Here is a 12,705-nt window from a genome sequence, read left to right on the forward strand (position 1 = left end):
ATAATGCGGGGATGAACACCATACCCTGACGTTCATTTTGGTATATACTAACATATATCATGTTTTTTTTTTCTTCTTCTTTTTCTTTTTCAGTTTTTCAAAACTTAGGAAACCAAAAATGTCCTGATGCATCTTATAATGTCAACAATATAAAACGTGTTCAGCAATTACACACTATACTGTGAACAACAAAGTTGCCAGTCCTAAATAAGTTTAATAAGTTTGCCACTATACAAGCACCAGTCCATTGCATTATGGTACAAAATATAGCACATATAGATTAGTATTCATCAAGAAAATATTGTTTAAAATAAACGGGTGAGCGGGTAAATTAGAAATCACTCACTTTCAGTGAAAACGTGATAGCAATGGCAGTAGGATGAACTGTTTTGTTTTTGTTTTCATACAATTAAGACAATAAAGGTGACTTACTTATTTCCTTAGACATTAAGTAACTCAAGAATGGAATTCAGTATCCTCACTTACTTAAAATAAAGATACTCCACCGCTGACAAATAGTATTTTTTCACTATAAAAAACTGGAGCAAACGATTAGGTATTTTTCTTCAGTTACAAAAGTTACTTACTTTACACCATTACCACCATTGAAAATTTTGAGCTTCTAATTTTACTTTAAGTTAAAAATATAAAAAATAATTAATTGCATCCCGAAAAAATTCCGTGTCACTATATCCTATATGGAATGAAATACTGATTGCGCATGCACCAAAAGCAAAATAAATTATTTTATATACTTTTTTTGTGTTAATTAGACATATACATATACGATTAAACACTAATTACTGTTCAAGTGATGAAGATTATTTATGCTCTGTCGGCGGTGGAGCATCTTTAAATAACATAGAAAAGTAGCTTGCTTCGCTCTGCCACCCAGTACAGTAGGATAAAAAAATACAGACTGAATCCCAGTTCGGTAGGATAAAAAAAATACAGACTGAATTCCCATTATGTTTTTGACAGCTAAAACGAACGTTCTAGAAACTGAACATCAACATGCCTTATGAATTTATTGCTACCATCTCGTCTTCACTTATGCTAGTTTTATTAAAATACCCACGTGTACAGTTCTACATAACAACATAGGTAATGGAGTCTATTGAGCCTTATTTTTCAAAATCTAGGGTTCACTGCTACCCGGAAGGTACACAGTGTCCCTCCGCAGAAACGCGCACTTCCGCTTTTTATTCTTGCGCGGTGACGCGTTAAGTTTGTAAAATTGATATAAAGATACATACAAAAATGTTGTGGCGAACAGAATTATTAAATCATTAACTGACACACAATAAAATTGTATGTTATCATAGAATTTTCAATATAGGATATTTCATTGAAACTATGTTTTTCTGCGGATGAACTTTGTTATGGTCATTCAGTTGTAAGGTCACGATACGGAAACCAATATTTCCAAAACTTATGAGAGGAAATTCGTGAAATTTGAAGGAAACTTCTTTCTTAGGTACGTTTCTCTTGAGAATACGTCTCTCTTTTTAGTTTTGTTTTATGATGAATGCGATTTAACGTTTATTTACAACGTTTCTGATATACCAATGCGTCAAAACAATTTGGTTCCGTTGCCAGTGAAATTTTGACATGTCTGATGTTGATTACGAATATTGTTTTGGTATACCCTACCTTTGAAGGGTGTTTAGTTTTGGGCTACATGTTTATACAATGCCATGCTAACTTTTTACCATTTAATTTGCTCACACTTGCGTTGATGAATCTTGTTTTGAATTACAGAAACTTCACCCATATTCTTATAAGTTTTATAATTAATGGTATTTCATATGGAATCAAATGATACCGTACAGTAAACATTAATGTCTTTTAAAACGATTATTTCTATTCATATTTTGATAGATGAAGTATGGGTCAGACTCTGTCTGAACCTGTTACTACTAAAGAAACGTCCAGATGTCAGAACCAGTTCCTCAAGGTTGGTTCATCATGCATGCAGGGATGGAGAATAAGTATCCTTTTTCTCACCAAGGACATGTATCAGAACATCCATGCAGATTGTGATTTACGATACAGAATAGACAGATACTGTATTTTGATACAGTACTGTATACTGGGTCACAACCAGTTACCATGATGTAACAGTTACTGTGATTTCTGCGCACGCTCTATCTAAGTTACAATATCTGTGAAAGTGTTCTTTAAAAAAAATTGTGCATTTGCAACCAATATTGCTAACAAATCTACGCTTTACTTTTGAAAGTTTGTAATTATGGGTATATATATAGCAAGTTAGTGATGAGGCATGGATGGCCAGTATCGTAAAACAGAAGGTAGTTTTTATCTGGTGCATACGTCTTCTGTTTACTTTTTTTTCAAACAAAATAAGTCTATATTTATTTCTTGAATTTCTACAAGTTTTAGGTTGTCTACACCTGAATCCTGCTTTTACTGTACCATTACTTGGTTAGAATATGGTAACTTTCCTGACCAGTATATAGTGCATTTGGCCAATGTTGAAGGACCCGGCTGGTTCAAAACTTGGTCTTTTGCATTTTGCGCTCTTACCACAATTGGGGTTTGCGACCAAGCCTTGTTTTAAGCGAGATGAACACTAGACGAGCTAACTTTATAAACCAAGGTTGTGGGTTAAGTCTTGGTAAAGAATTGGTGCAGATCAGGCTGAAACAATGGGCGTGCTGAGGGTCGACAAGTAGGTCAGTTGAGCGACAGGCTACATGTTCAGTTGTCCTGGGTTGGAATTTATTAAGTGAGACTATAATCAGCTTCACAACCACATAAAAGCCATATATATATATATACTTCACTCCAGTGAAAATATCATTTCGATTGTTACCTCATTACCGGTAGTTTTTGTGCGAAAATTATGTCATATTTTTGTATAAAAGTATAGAAATATGATGTAATAATGGTGGAATAACTTTTTGCAGAAATAGTATTGATGGTCTTCTATAAATGGAAGTGGGACAAAAATGTAATACTTAGGATATTCCTTGTGTCTGCATGAATACCAGTTATTCATCTAGATCTTGTGACATGGAAACTTTGATATTTTATGTATAGCAGAATAATTTCTATCATATATACCGGTACATGTATGTGCTATATATGTACCTTCAGCATCCATCTAAAATTGACTGAAATATATGAAGGTCTAGTAATGTCTAATTATAATAGATTATCTTAGAATTATATTTGAACTGTTTCAGATACCGGTGTATTGTGAAAAGATTCTCTTGACCGATTATATTTGAACTGTTTCAGATACCGATGTATTGTGAAAAGATTCTCTTGACCGATGCATTCAGTCTTGCTGGCAAAATCAGATATATCATTGACTTAAATTGTTGTTGAAAAGTCACTGTCTGCTTGATAAAAAGACCAATTCTTATCAGACTTAGTGAGAAGGGGAAACATGTTTGGTCATGGTGGTATGTATTGTTATATGGCGACACACAATCCAACAATTTGTTTGTAATAGAAAACATATGTTCAGTTATTTGTTTGCATGATTTTAAGAAGTCCTACAAATATCCTTGACTTTATGAAGACATGGAAGATGCACACACCCATCTACTGTCTCTGCCAGGGGACAAGGATGCTCAGTTCTTTGGTGTTTTTGATGGACATGGCGGTAAGTTTGGACTTAATTACTGTGCAGTGTATTGTTTTGTAGCTAGCATTTTAATTTCTACTGAAATTTGATATATCCTATTTAAAAAGGGTTCAACAAAGCAGAACATATAGTTCTTGAGTTCTTCCTGGATAAAATCTTTGGGGAATTGAAAAATACTTCAAATTTGCACATGTATCAACATGTACAAATGTATATGTCTTCCTTCAAATTATGAGGTTAAAAACCAATTTAAATTAAAAAATGAAACAATACATATATATTTAAAAAGAATGTATTTCTTTTAGGATAAAAAAATAATATTCCATTTCAAATGAATCATAGAATTTACATGTATATATAATTATTTCAATGAACATCCCAATTTCTAATATTAAGTATTTTTATTTAAAATTCAACCCCATTATAATATATCATATCTTGGTCATTTCAATTTCAGTAGAAATCAACAGAATATTATAATTAGGTGCATTTGACAGGTGAGTGAAATTCTAAGTAGTGGATTTTAAGATTATGCTATCACTTTGTATGTTGCAGGTGCCAAAATAGCTCAATATGCAGGGATCAATCTTCATAAGAAAATAGTCTCACATCCAGCATACTGTAAGTCTTATTTATCATTGGATGATATATTTCATCTTTGCATATTACAGAATAAGCTCCCTTGCAGGTAGCTAGGTATCAATTGTTCGTCATTATTTTGTGAGCGCAATTAATATCATTTTCTCCAAAAAGTATGACGCTATGCTCGCAAACACATGACGTCACAATCAATACCTACCCACTAGTGGTGGACCGATGATCGAAAAAAATTGACAATTAGTCGAAAAATAAATCAAAACCAATAATCGATTAAGAATTTGTAAAACCAATAAATCAGAATCTTTTGAAAGTAGTCCTAAATCTTTAGATTTGTGTCATGAAACTTTTGTTTATGATAAATCAACTGAATAATTAGCCCATTTTTACCCTAATTACCCTTCAGACATATGCATTGTTCCGATACAGTACATGTACAGTAATCCATCATGACTCATTTAGTCCGTGGCATTGGACATGCTTTTTTACCACACTATTAAATTGTGATTCAAGTGACATTCATAGTTATTTCTTACCGGTACCCTGTTATAAAAATAGTTATACATAACATTAATTTTGGAATAGTTTTGAATTCCAAGAAAAAGAGCATTTATTTCCTGAATTTGAAAACCGATTATGATTGATAATCGATCAATTTTGACATTCTGATTATCAATTATAGAAATGAAACCAATTCTTATCACTCTTACCCAAAAGTGCAGATAACTCTGTACCTGGGTGGTAATATATGCAAATACAGAATATTATGATAACGGATTATTCTGATTCAATTATCTTCTGTTCTACCATGTGAAGCATTGATTTTCTTTTTATAAGAAAATATTTTTTTCACGCCAAAGTACTGACTGAACAACTATCGAGTCTTATCATCTTTCTGAGGTAGGTAATTAAAACGCCAAAAATAGTTGTGTTGTTTCCTGCCTCCTTGACAAAAATATAGGGTGTAGGTAGGGAAAAAACATTTGTCTATCACCTAAATAATATGACACTCTCAGCACAATTCTGCTTTCTTTTTGATAAACAAAACAATATCTCAATATATTTGTATATTATTTGAGATTCTAGATAATTATAACACAGACTGTGTTTGAATTGAAGATCTTTGTCTCCCTATAATATTTTCTAAATCTGAAATTAGCTGGTCGCACCTCAGTAGCAGTTTGAGTATTCAAGCTGAGCTTAAAGATATACATGTACATGTATACCATATTAAACCCAATAAGCGTACATGCCCTATATGGTGAAAAAATTAAAAAAGAAATGGCAGTAGGGCACTTCAAGGGATAAAGTTTCATTTAAGGTTTCCCAACATTATTTCACAGCATAAGTCATAAACCAATTTACAAAAGAAATCACATTGAGAAATCTTCACAGGTTTCATAATGTATTTAAGGCAGTGTAAATGAAATTAAGGCCTCCAAATAGGGGAGGGGCAATTATTGGGTTGAATACAGCAGTTAAAACTGGGTCCAACAAAATACTTCTGATCAATTCAGAGTATTTGATTGAGTTACAAGTTAGAGTTAATAGTTATACAATTTGTGCAATTGTTCTGTAAAATGATGAGACTTGGAACATCAGTGCCTCTTCCCTTTCATTTAGATCGGTCACAACGGTGGTGATACATGAACCATTGAGGCCAATGAAGCCAGTGTTTGTTGGGTAAAGTTGTTAGAGCTTGTTCTTTTCCATTTGTTTTAGCTCAGGGAAATGTGCCTGAAGCGATTAGACAGGGCTTTCTAGGACTGGATGATGAAATGATTAAAGGTTGGTTTTGAATGCCTCATATCAAAGTCTTTTTGACATTAAACATTGTATATGTATTTATTAAGAAATTGGTGATATGAAAGGTACTTTGACAAAAATTAAAGATTTCAAGCATATTATTAAAAATAATTTGTAATAAATAGGAGAAGAAGAGCTGCTGGAAAACATTTTCAGAGCCATATGAAAATTAGTGTGTATGATAAATTATCAAAATGTTTAATTACAGATGAGGCCATGAAAGATGAATTAGCAGGAACTACAGCTGTGATAACAATATTCAAAGGCAATACCATTTACTGTGTATGTAACTTTTGTATTTTGCATGTGATGCTAGATTTCATTTACGTTTATTAAGAGTGACTGACGGTGAAAATTCTTTTAACACCATGTGTATATTTCCTCCAGATAACTAAAACCCCAACAATATCAGCAATTTAATGCGTAAATAATTAGTGAAGTCTCAAAATAAAGCATACTACTCACTGATTGTTGATGGAGACAATACAAATTATTCATTGTCATTGTGCAGTAATTAAATTATTATTTAGAAGAATGAATTGCAAGATTATTTGATGTATTGTTTCATCATCAATTGCATTACCTGGTACCTAATTGAATTTTGAATTGTGATGGAGACTAGATAATTTGGATTTTCATGTTTAAACAATAAGAAAGAAAATCAGTCTGAGATTTTATCATTGCAGGGTAATGTTGGAGACTCAAGAGCTGTAGTTAGCATAAAAGGAACGGCAGAACAACTGTCACATGACCACAAACCAGGCAATGAATCCGAAACAAAGAGGATCATTTCTGCTGGAGGCTGGGTAGAATTTAACAGGGTGAATGGTAAGCCTTTAAAAATCTAATGCTTTCTATGGAGTCTAAATCATCTCAACACTTGGGCATAAAATCCCAAAGGGAAATGAAAATGAAGAAAAAAATTATCAATATTTTGTAAAAATGGAAATTAGTTGATGTAAATTGCTATATAGAGAAGTACCATCTCCACATCATGAGTTTGAGAACATTGTGGGGCCGTTCCTAGAGTGTAAAGACGGAGGTTGTCCTCCAGGTACTTTTCTCCACCATCATAACCTGGCACGTCCTGACATGACCCTGGCGCCAAGAGGATGTTTATCAATTACAGACTAAAGTTTATGTGTGGACATGTATATGACAAAAGACATACCGTAGTCGAGTTAAAGTTCATAAATACAAATTGAATGTAGTTATTGCTATCTTATTTACATATTACAGAGTGAACTGCCCTCGAGGATAGATGTGATAGGTGTATTCATTATTATGTGATGATGTTTGTGAGCATTAAGTTCACTCACAAACTAACGACGTCATAATAGATGCTTACCGACAAGTTAGAGTTTGTAGATACTGTTATATGTAAAAATTTCAAATTAAAGAATTGCATTCCATACCTACCTTGTAATTAATGTATTCCTAATGGCTGAAACAAATCCTTTCCAGGTAATTTAGCACTCTCAAGGGCATTAGGTGACTTTGTGTTTAAGAAAAATGAGAAGAAGGGTCCAGAAGAACAAATAGTAACAGGTAAGAATTGTAGCTACATAATTAAATTATATAATATCACACATCACATGTATTTCAATAACATTATAATATTCTTGATTTAAAATGCAATTCCAGTAAACTATTTCTAAAGATAGAATGAACACATAGACTTTTGTTAATGCAACTACAGTGAAACCTGTCTATAAAGACCACCAAGGACAGTCAAATCTGTCTATAAAGACACCAAGGACAGTCAAACCTGTCTATAAAGACCACCAAGGACAGTCAAACCTGTCTATAAAGACCACCAAGGACAGTCAAACCTGTCTATAAAGACCACCAAGGACAGTCAAACCTGTCTATAAAGACCACCAAGGACAGTCAAACCTGTCTATAAAGACCACCAAGGACAGTCAAACCTGTCTATAAAGACCACCAATGACAGTCAAACCTGTCTATAAATTTACCCAAGGACAGTCAAACCTGTCTATCAAAGTCTATAAAGACCACCAAGTAACAGTCAAACCTGTCTATAAAGACCACCAAGTACAGTCAAACCTGTCTATAAAGACCACCAAGGACAGTCAATTCTGTCTATAAAGACCACCAAGGACAGTCAAACCTGTCTATAAAGACCACCAAGGACAGTCAAACCTGTCTATAAAGACCACCCAAGGACAGTCAAACCTGTCTATAAAGACCACCAAGGACAGTCAAACATGTCTATAAAGACCATCCATGCCAAGGGACAGTAAAACCTGTCTATAAAGACCACTAAAGGGACAAGAGAAATAAGTGGTCTCTATAGCCAAGTGGTCTTTTTACACAGGTCTAATTGTATATATAAAAGTCACATTGGGACCCAAAGAAAGTGATCTTAGTAAGCAGGTGGTCTTTATACAGAGGTGGTCACTGACACAGGTTTCACTGTGTTTTTCTTTCAATGCAAAATTGTGTATAATATATATTACAACAAGTTTTGTTTTCTGGACAAAGAGTAACTTATGATTAAGTTGTGTTGATAATGATCATTTTTTTTCGCAAGCGTATCCTGATGTTATTGAGAACCGCATCACACCAGATCATGAATTCATTGTGCTAGCTTGTGATGGTATCTGGGACGTTCTAACTAGTCAGGAAGTCGTGGATTTTGTTCGATCGCGGATAGCACAAGGAATGGAACCAGACATTGTAAGTTTTGTGATGGTAAAATGTGGGATACAGTGTTGAAATACTGCAAACAGATCAATATCAAGATTACTGTTCTCAATGCACATATGTAGTTTGGCTTTTACCATCTTTTACCATCAGCAATCCGAGCTTCTGAGAGAGATATTTTTGTAGGAAAATCAATAAATATTGTGTTTCAAACAAGAAACTAATTACTATGGGTACCTTGCTACAAAAACTGTCATCATTTTGTGCAAGAGTAAACTGCATTTTAGATATTAAAAAGTTTGATTCGGATGTTATGATGCTATATTGCTTTTTTACAATAAAATATATTGACCTCAGGGTATGCCCTGTGGCCTCTGTTATTGCATAATTGTACCCAGGTGTATAACTCATATCACTGTGAATATTGATGAAAGTTTGTACAAGTCATAATATAAGGAGAAAAGAAGATTTCAATAAAAAAAAATTGTTTTTCCAGATTTGTGAAGAATTGATGACAAGATGTTTAGCACCTGACTGTCAAATGGGAGGACTCGGGTGTGATAATATGACTGTTGTATTGGTTTGTTTCCTGTTCGGTCAGAGTTACGATGACTTGATTAAAAAATGTGCCAAGCCTGGTGCCAGAGGGGCTTCCACAGCACATCTTACTAGTTACCAGGCTAGCTACAATCGTGTGGATCTTAAATGATACTTAACCATCAAACGGAACTCCAGCAATAACTTGTCCCTTCATCATAGAAAACAATTTTTCTTTGAATGTAATCAAACTTAAATCTGATAATTTTAGTTTGATAATTGTTAAATTTTCAATTTAAATCAAACAATTTGTTTTGAGTAAAACCATTTAATGGCCGTTTATGAAATTGGAAGGTTATTTCTAGATGTTTTAATTGATATTTCTAGCTGTGTGAAAAAATTTCAGTTGTAGCATTTTGTCCTCAAAATGTCTAGGTATGTGGTAAGTTTAAGAAGTAATATAAAATGACAGAGTTTTTTATTTATTCTTTGTAGATTTTGCAAAACAACAATCTGTGATTAATAGATATTTTTTATGACGGTTCATTTATTTTCCTGGTACGACCCAGTAAAGATATTTTGAATTGTTATTGGTTATTTGTTGAAAGTTAAATCTGAATTTATTTGTAATTTTGGTTTAAGAATGTTTGTGTACATTATTATGTAAACATTTTTACACCCATTGAAGAAAACGACCGTGATAATTACATGTAATTTCCATTTCAACATCCGTTGTAGATTTTGATAGCTATTTTAAGAATCTTTGAGTCTCTTTCAGAAAAGAGGATTATGACTTGTTGATTTGTAAAATATTTCAGGTACATGTTTTAATTGATATTTCATAAAAAATATTCTTCCATGTTTTTTACTTAGAATTATTACTTAACAGGACATCAATATTTTTGTTTTTCAAATGTCATGTAAACTTAATATCTGATAGAAACTTTTACTATAAATCCCACAAAATCAGAAACAGTTATGTTATTTACACTGTGCGCTCTACACTAAATCCTGTCTCATTTTCAGTAATATTGTATTACTATATAATATGAAATCAGTACTAGTCTGCTTTACAATACTGGCCGTCCGAATCGCACTTTGTGTTAAATTTCAGTCTGTAATTTGTATATTTTTGTTGTTGGTTTTCTTATCTCTAAGATTTGGTTTGATTTTTCAGCATTGGCCATAAGTGTTATTGGACATGTAGTTGTAGATTACCAGATTGCTAATAGTGATAGATTGTACACAAGAGTAGGTTTCTGTGATAAGATGTGATTGGATCAGTGTAATCCTGTTTAGATCAATGTTTGATCGTTGACTAATTGATTTACTAATATAACACTGTATTGTATTAGATATCTAATTAATATTTTCGTTAATTTAGTGCACAAGGTAATAACAATAGGAAGGTTTCTTAAATATTCAAGAAATTATTTCAGTCTATAAAAAAAAAAACTTGTATCTATCTTTACTTAATTCCATCTTTTTATTCACTTTGCATGTAAATTAGCTATAGGTAACGGAGAAATGATATCTACCCGTATATATTAACCAGAGACTGTTTATACCCTTGTACACTTACAAATAAAATTTATAGTTTCCTAATTTTATTTCCTAGTCACCCCTATAACTTTACCAATTGACGATCAGAGCTCTAGTCTGTAACATTGTGATATATGCACCATAATACACAGCCACATATTTATATGATTTACAGTATTGAGTAGACAGTTACCCAAATACCGAGGGTATTGTTTTGTTTCTTGCTGTGTAGTACATACGTTCTTGGAATGCAGTAATCAAGAAACTTTATCATAGTAAAGTAAAATAATGCTACTTCTAAAATGTATTTCAATAAAATAAGATATACTAACAACAGTTATCAAAATTTAAGTCATCTTAGTTATCAGTTTGTCCTTTAAACAAACCTGAAGATTGAAAAATTACCTATAACAAATCCTGAAGTTTAAGGGCAATTAATGACGTTTTGAGCTTTAATTTACTGATTTAGTATCAAAAGCTGTTAAAAATATACTTTAAATTATAAAGTGAAATATTCTTCAAGAAAAGATTTCAATAGTTAACCCTTTCACCACTGTAGGCTATAATGGACTCATCCAGATCAATTGATGGTAGAGTCTACAAAAGTTACATAGGGGTGAAAGGGTTAAGATAAGTATTAAATGTTAAAATAAAATTATAAGTCAAAGAACAGTGATGCTGATAATCCCTAACGAAAAATAGCGGAAGTTCCAATGTAAGTAAATAGCATTAATGTCTTAGTAAGTGAGGGCACGATAATTGATATACATGTATCAAGAAATACCTCGCAGCACACCCAGAGGGACACAATATAATACTGGATCAAACCCTGCATTGTGAATGGTATGAAATATTAATGTATGTTATTTGTAACCTGAGTAGATTATAATCTATCACTGGGTGATGTGTGTCTAGGTTTTTATTAATTTTGTAAGGTGTTGAGTTCTAAGTTTTAAACTATTGTATGACTATTGTATGTGTTGAAATTAATAGTCAACATATTTAAATCCGATATGTGTTATAATGATATAGTACTAGATTCATTTCATGATGTAAGTAAATTCAGCAACATGCAAAATCCCAACATTGCTAGCATAGCCTATACAAATCTGACTCTCTTTTTGACACTGAATGATCGGGAGCACATCGCGTATGAAACACTTTAATTTGCTAGCAAAATTGGTCGGGTCTATAGGTTACATAGTCAGGCTCACCAAATCTCTAGTAAGTTTCAGATGAACCATCCAATATCAAATCTCAAGGATCAGTGTTGTCTATTTGTGGGCAAAAACCCACTTCACCTAGCACATTGTACCATTTTTTTTTTTACATATTAAATATTTGAGTGACGTTGTTTGTAATGAAATCAACCAGACTTTTTCACCCAGGATCCATCATGCATTTAACATGTTGATATTAGGCATCTAGAAGTTGTTATTTTTTATCCAATATCTTAAATAGCAAATGTGGACTTTTTGTTTGTAAAATGAACTTGGTCTTGTTTTAATTCCATCAAAACCAATATATTTTGAAAAGTTTAGTCTTCCACAGTGATTTTTTTTGTTTTCGTTTTTGTTAATTTTGTATAATTAAGGTAGTGTTTATTTTGTCATAGAGCCACTATATAATAACAAGAGATGCGTACATTCTAGTGATAAAAATGTGTCATTGATTTGAATACCACTGGCATATATATAGGCTTCTTGTGTATCAAATTCTTAAATGATTTTAACAAATGTCATTGATGATATCACATATAGCCACTGAAATGAGACCCTCTTGGTATTACTGAATGTCTTACAATGTACATCATCGATTTGCCATCTAATGATTTACTTATTCATCTTAGATTTTAAATCTTTTTTTTTTCTAGACACACCTTCACACTTTAAGCCAAATGCTTCATATTTGGTATATATATATTTTATGAAAAGTGTACT

At 32.5% G+C, this 12,705-nt stretch overlaps 1 protein-coding gene across 1 annotated transcript; it reads left to right on the plus strand.

Moving 5' to 3' along the window:
* Positions 1-1,351: 1,351 nt before the first annotated feature.
* LOC138328393 (probable protein phosphatase 2C T23F11.1) lies at positions 1,352-12,084 on the plus strand. The gene is made up of 10 exons (XM_069275181.1): positions 1,352-1,477; positions 1,882-1,991; positions 3,551-3,634; positions 4,172-4,237; positions 5,936-6,001; positions 6,228-6,301; positions 6,706-6,847; positions 7,484-7,567; positions 8,574-8,719; positions 9,183-12,084. The coding sequence occupies exons 2-10, from the start codon at positions 1,889-1,891 to the stop codon at positions 9,393-9,395; spliced, it is 978 nt and encodes a 325-aa protein (XP_069131282.1). The 5' UTR covers positions 1,352-1,477; positions 1,882-1,888; the 3' UTR covers positions 9,396-12,084.
* Positions 12,085-12,705: the final 621 nt, after the last annotated feature.

The sequence above is a fragment of the Argopecten irradians genome, chromosome 7, assembly GCF_041381155.1.
Source record: "Argopecten irradians isolate NY chromosome 7, Ai_NY, whole genome shotgun sequence".
Classification (NCBI taxonomy): domain Eukaryota; kingdom Metazoa; phylum Mollusca; class Bivalvia; order Pectinida; family Pectinidae; genus Argopecten; species Argopecten irradians.

Bases quoted from the DNA above. Each gene is read 5' to 3' on its own strand.
- LOC138328393 (XM_069275181.1), top strand. From the start codon at position 1,889: ATGGGTCAGACTCTGTCTGAACCTGTTACTACTAAAGAAACGTCCAGA. The intron at 4,238-5,935 runs GTAAGTCTTATT...CATTTGTTTTAG, and splicing joins AGTCTCACATCCAGCATACT to CTCAGGGAAATGTGCCTGAA. The intron at 7,568-8,573 runs GTAAGAATTGTA...TTTTTTCGCAAG, and splicing joins AGAAGAACAAATAGTAACAG to CGTATCCTGATGTTATTGAG.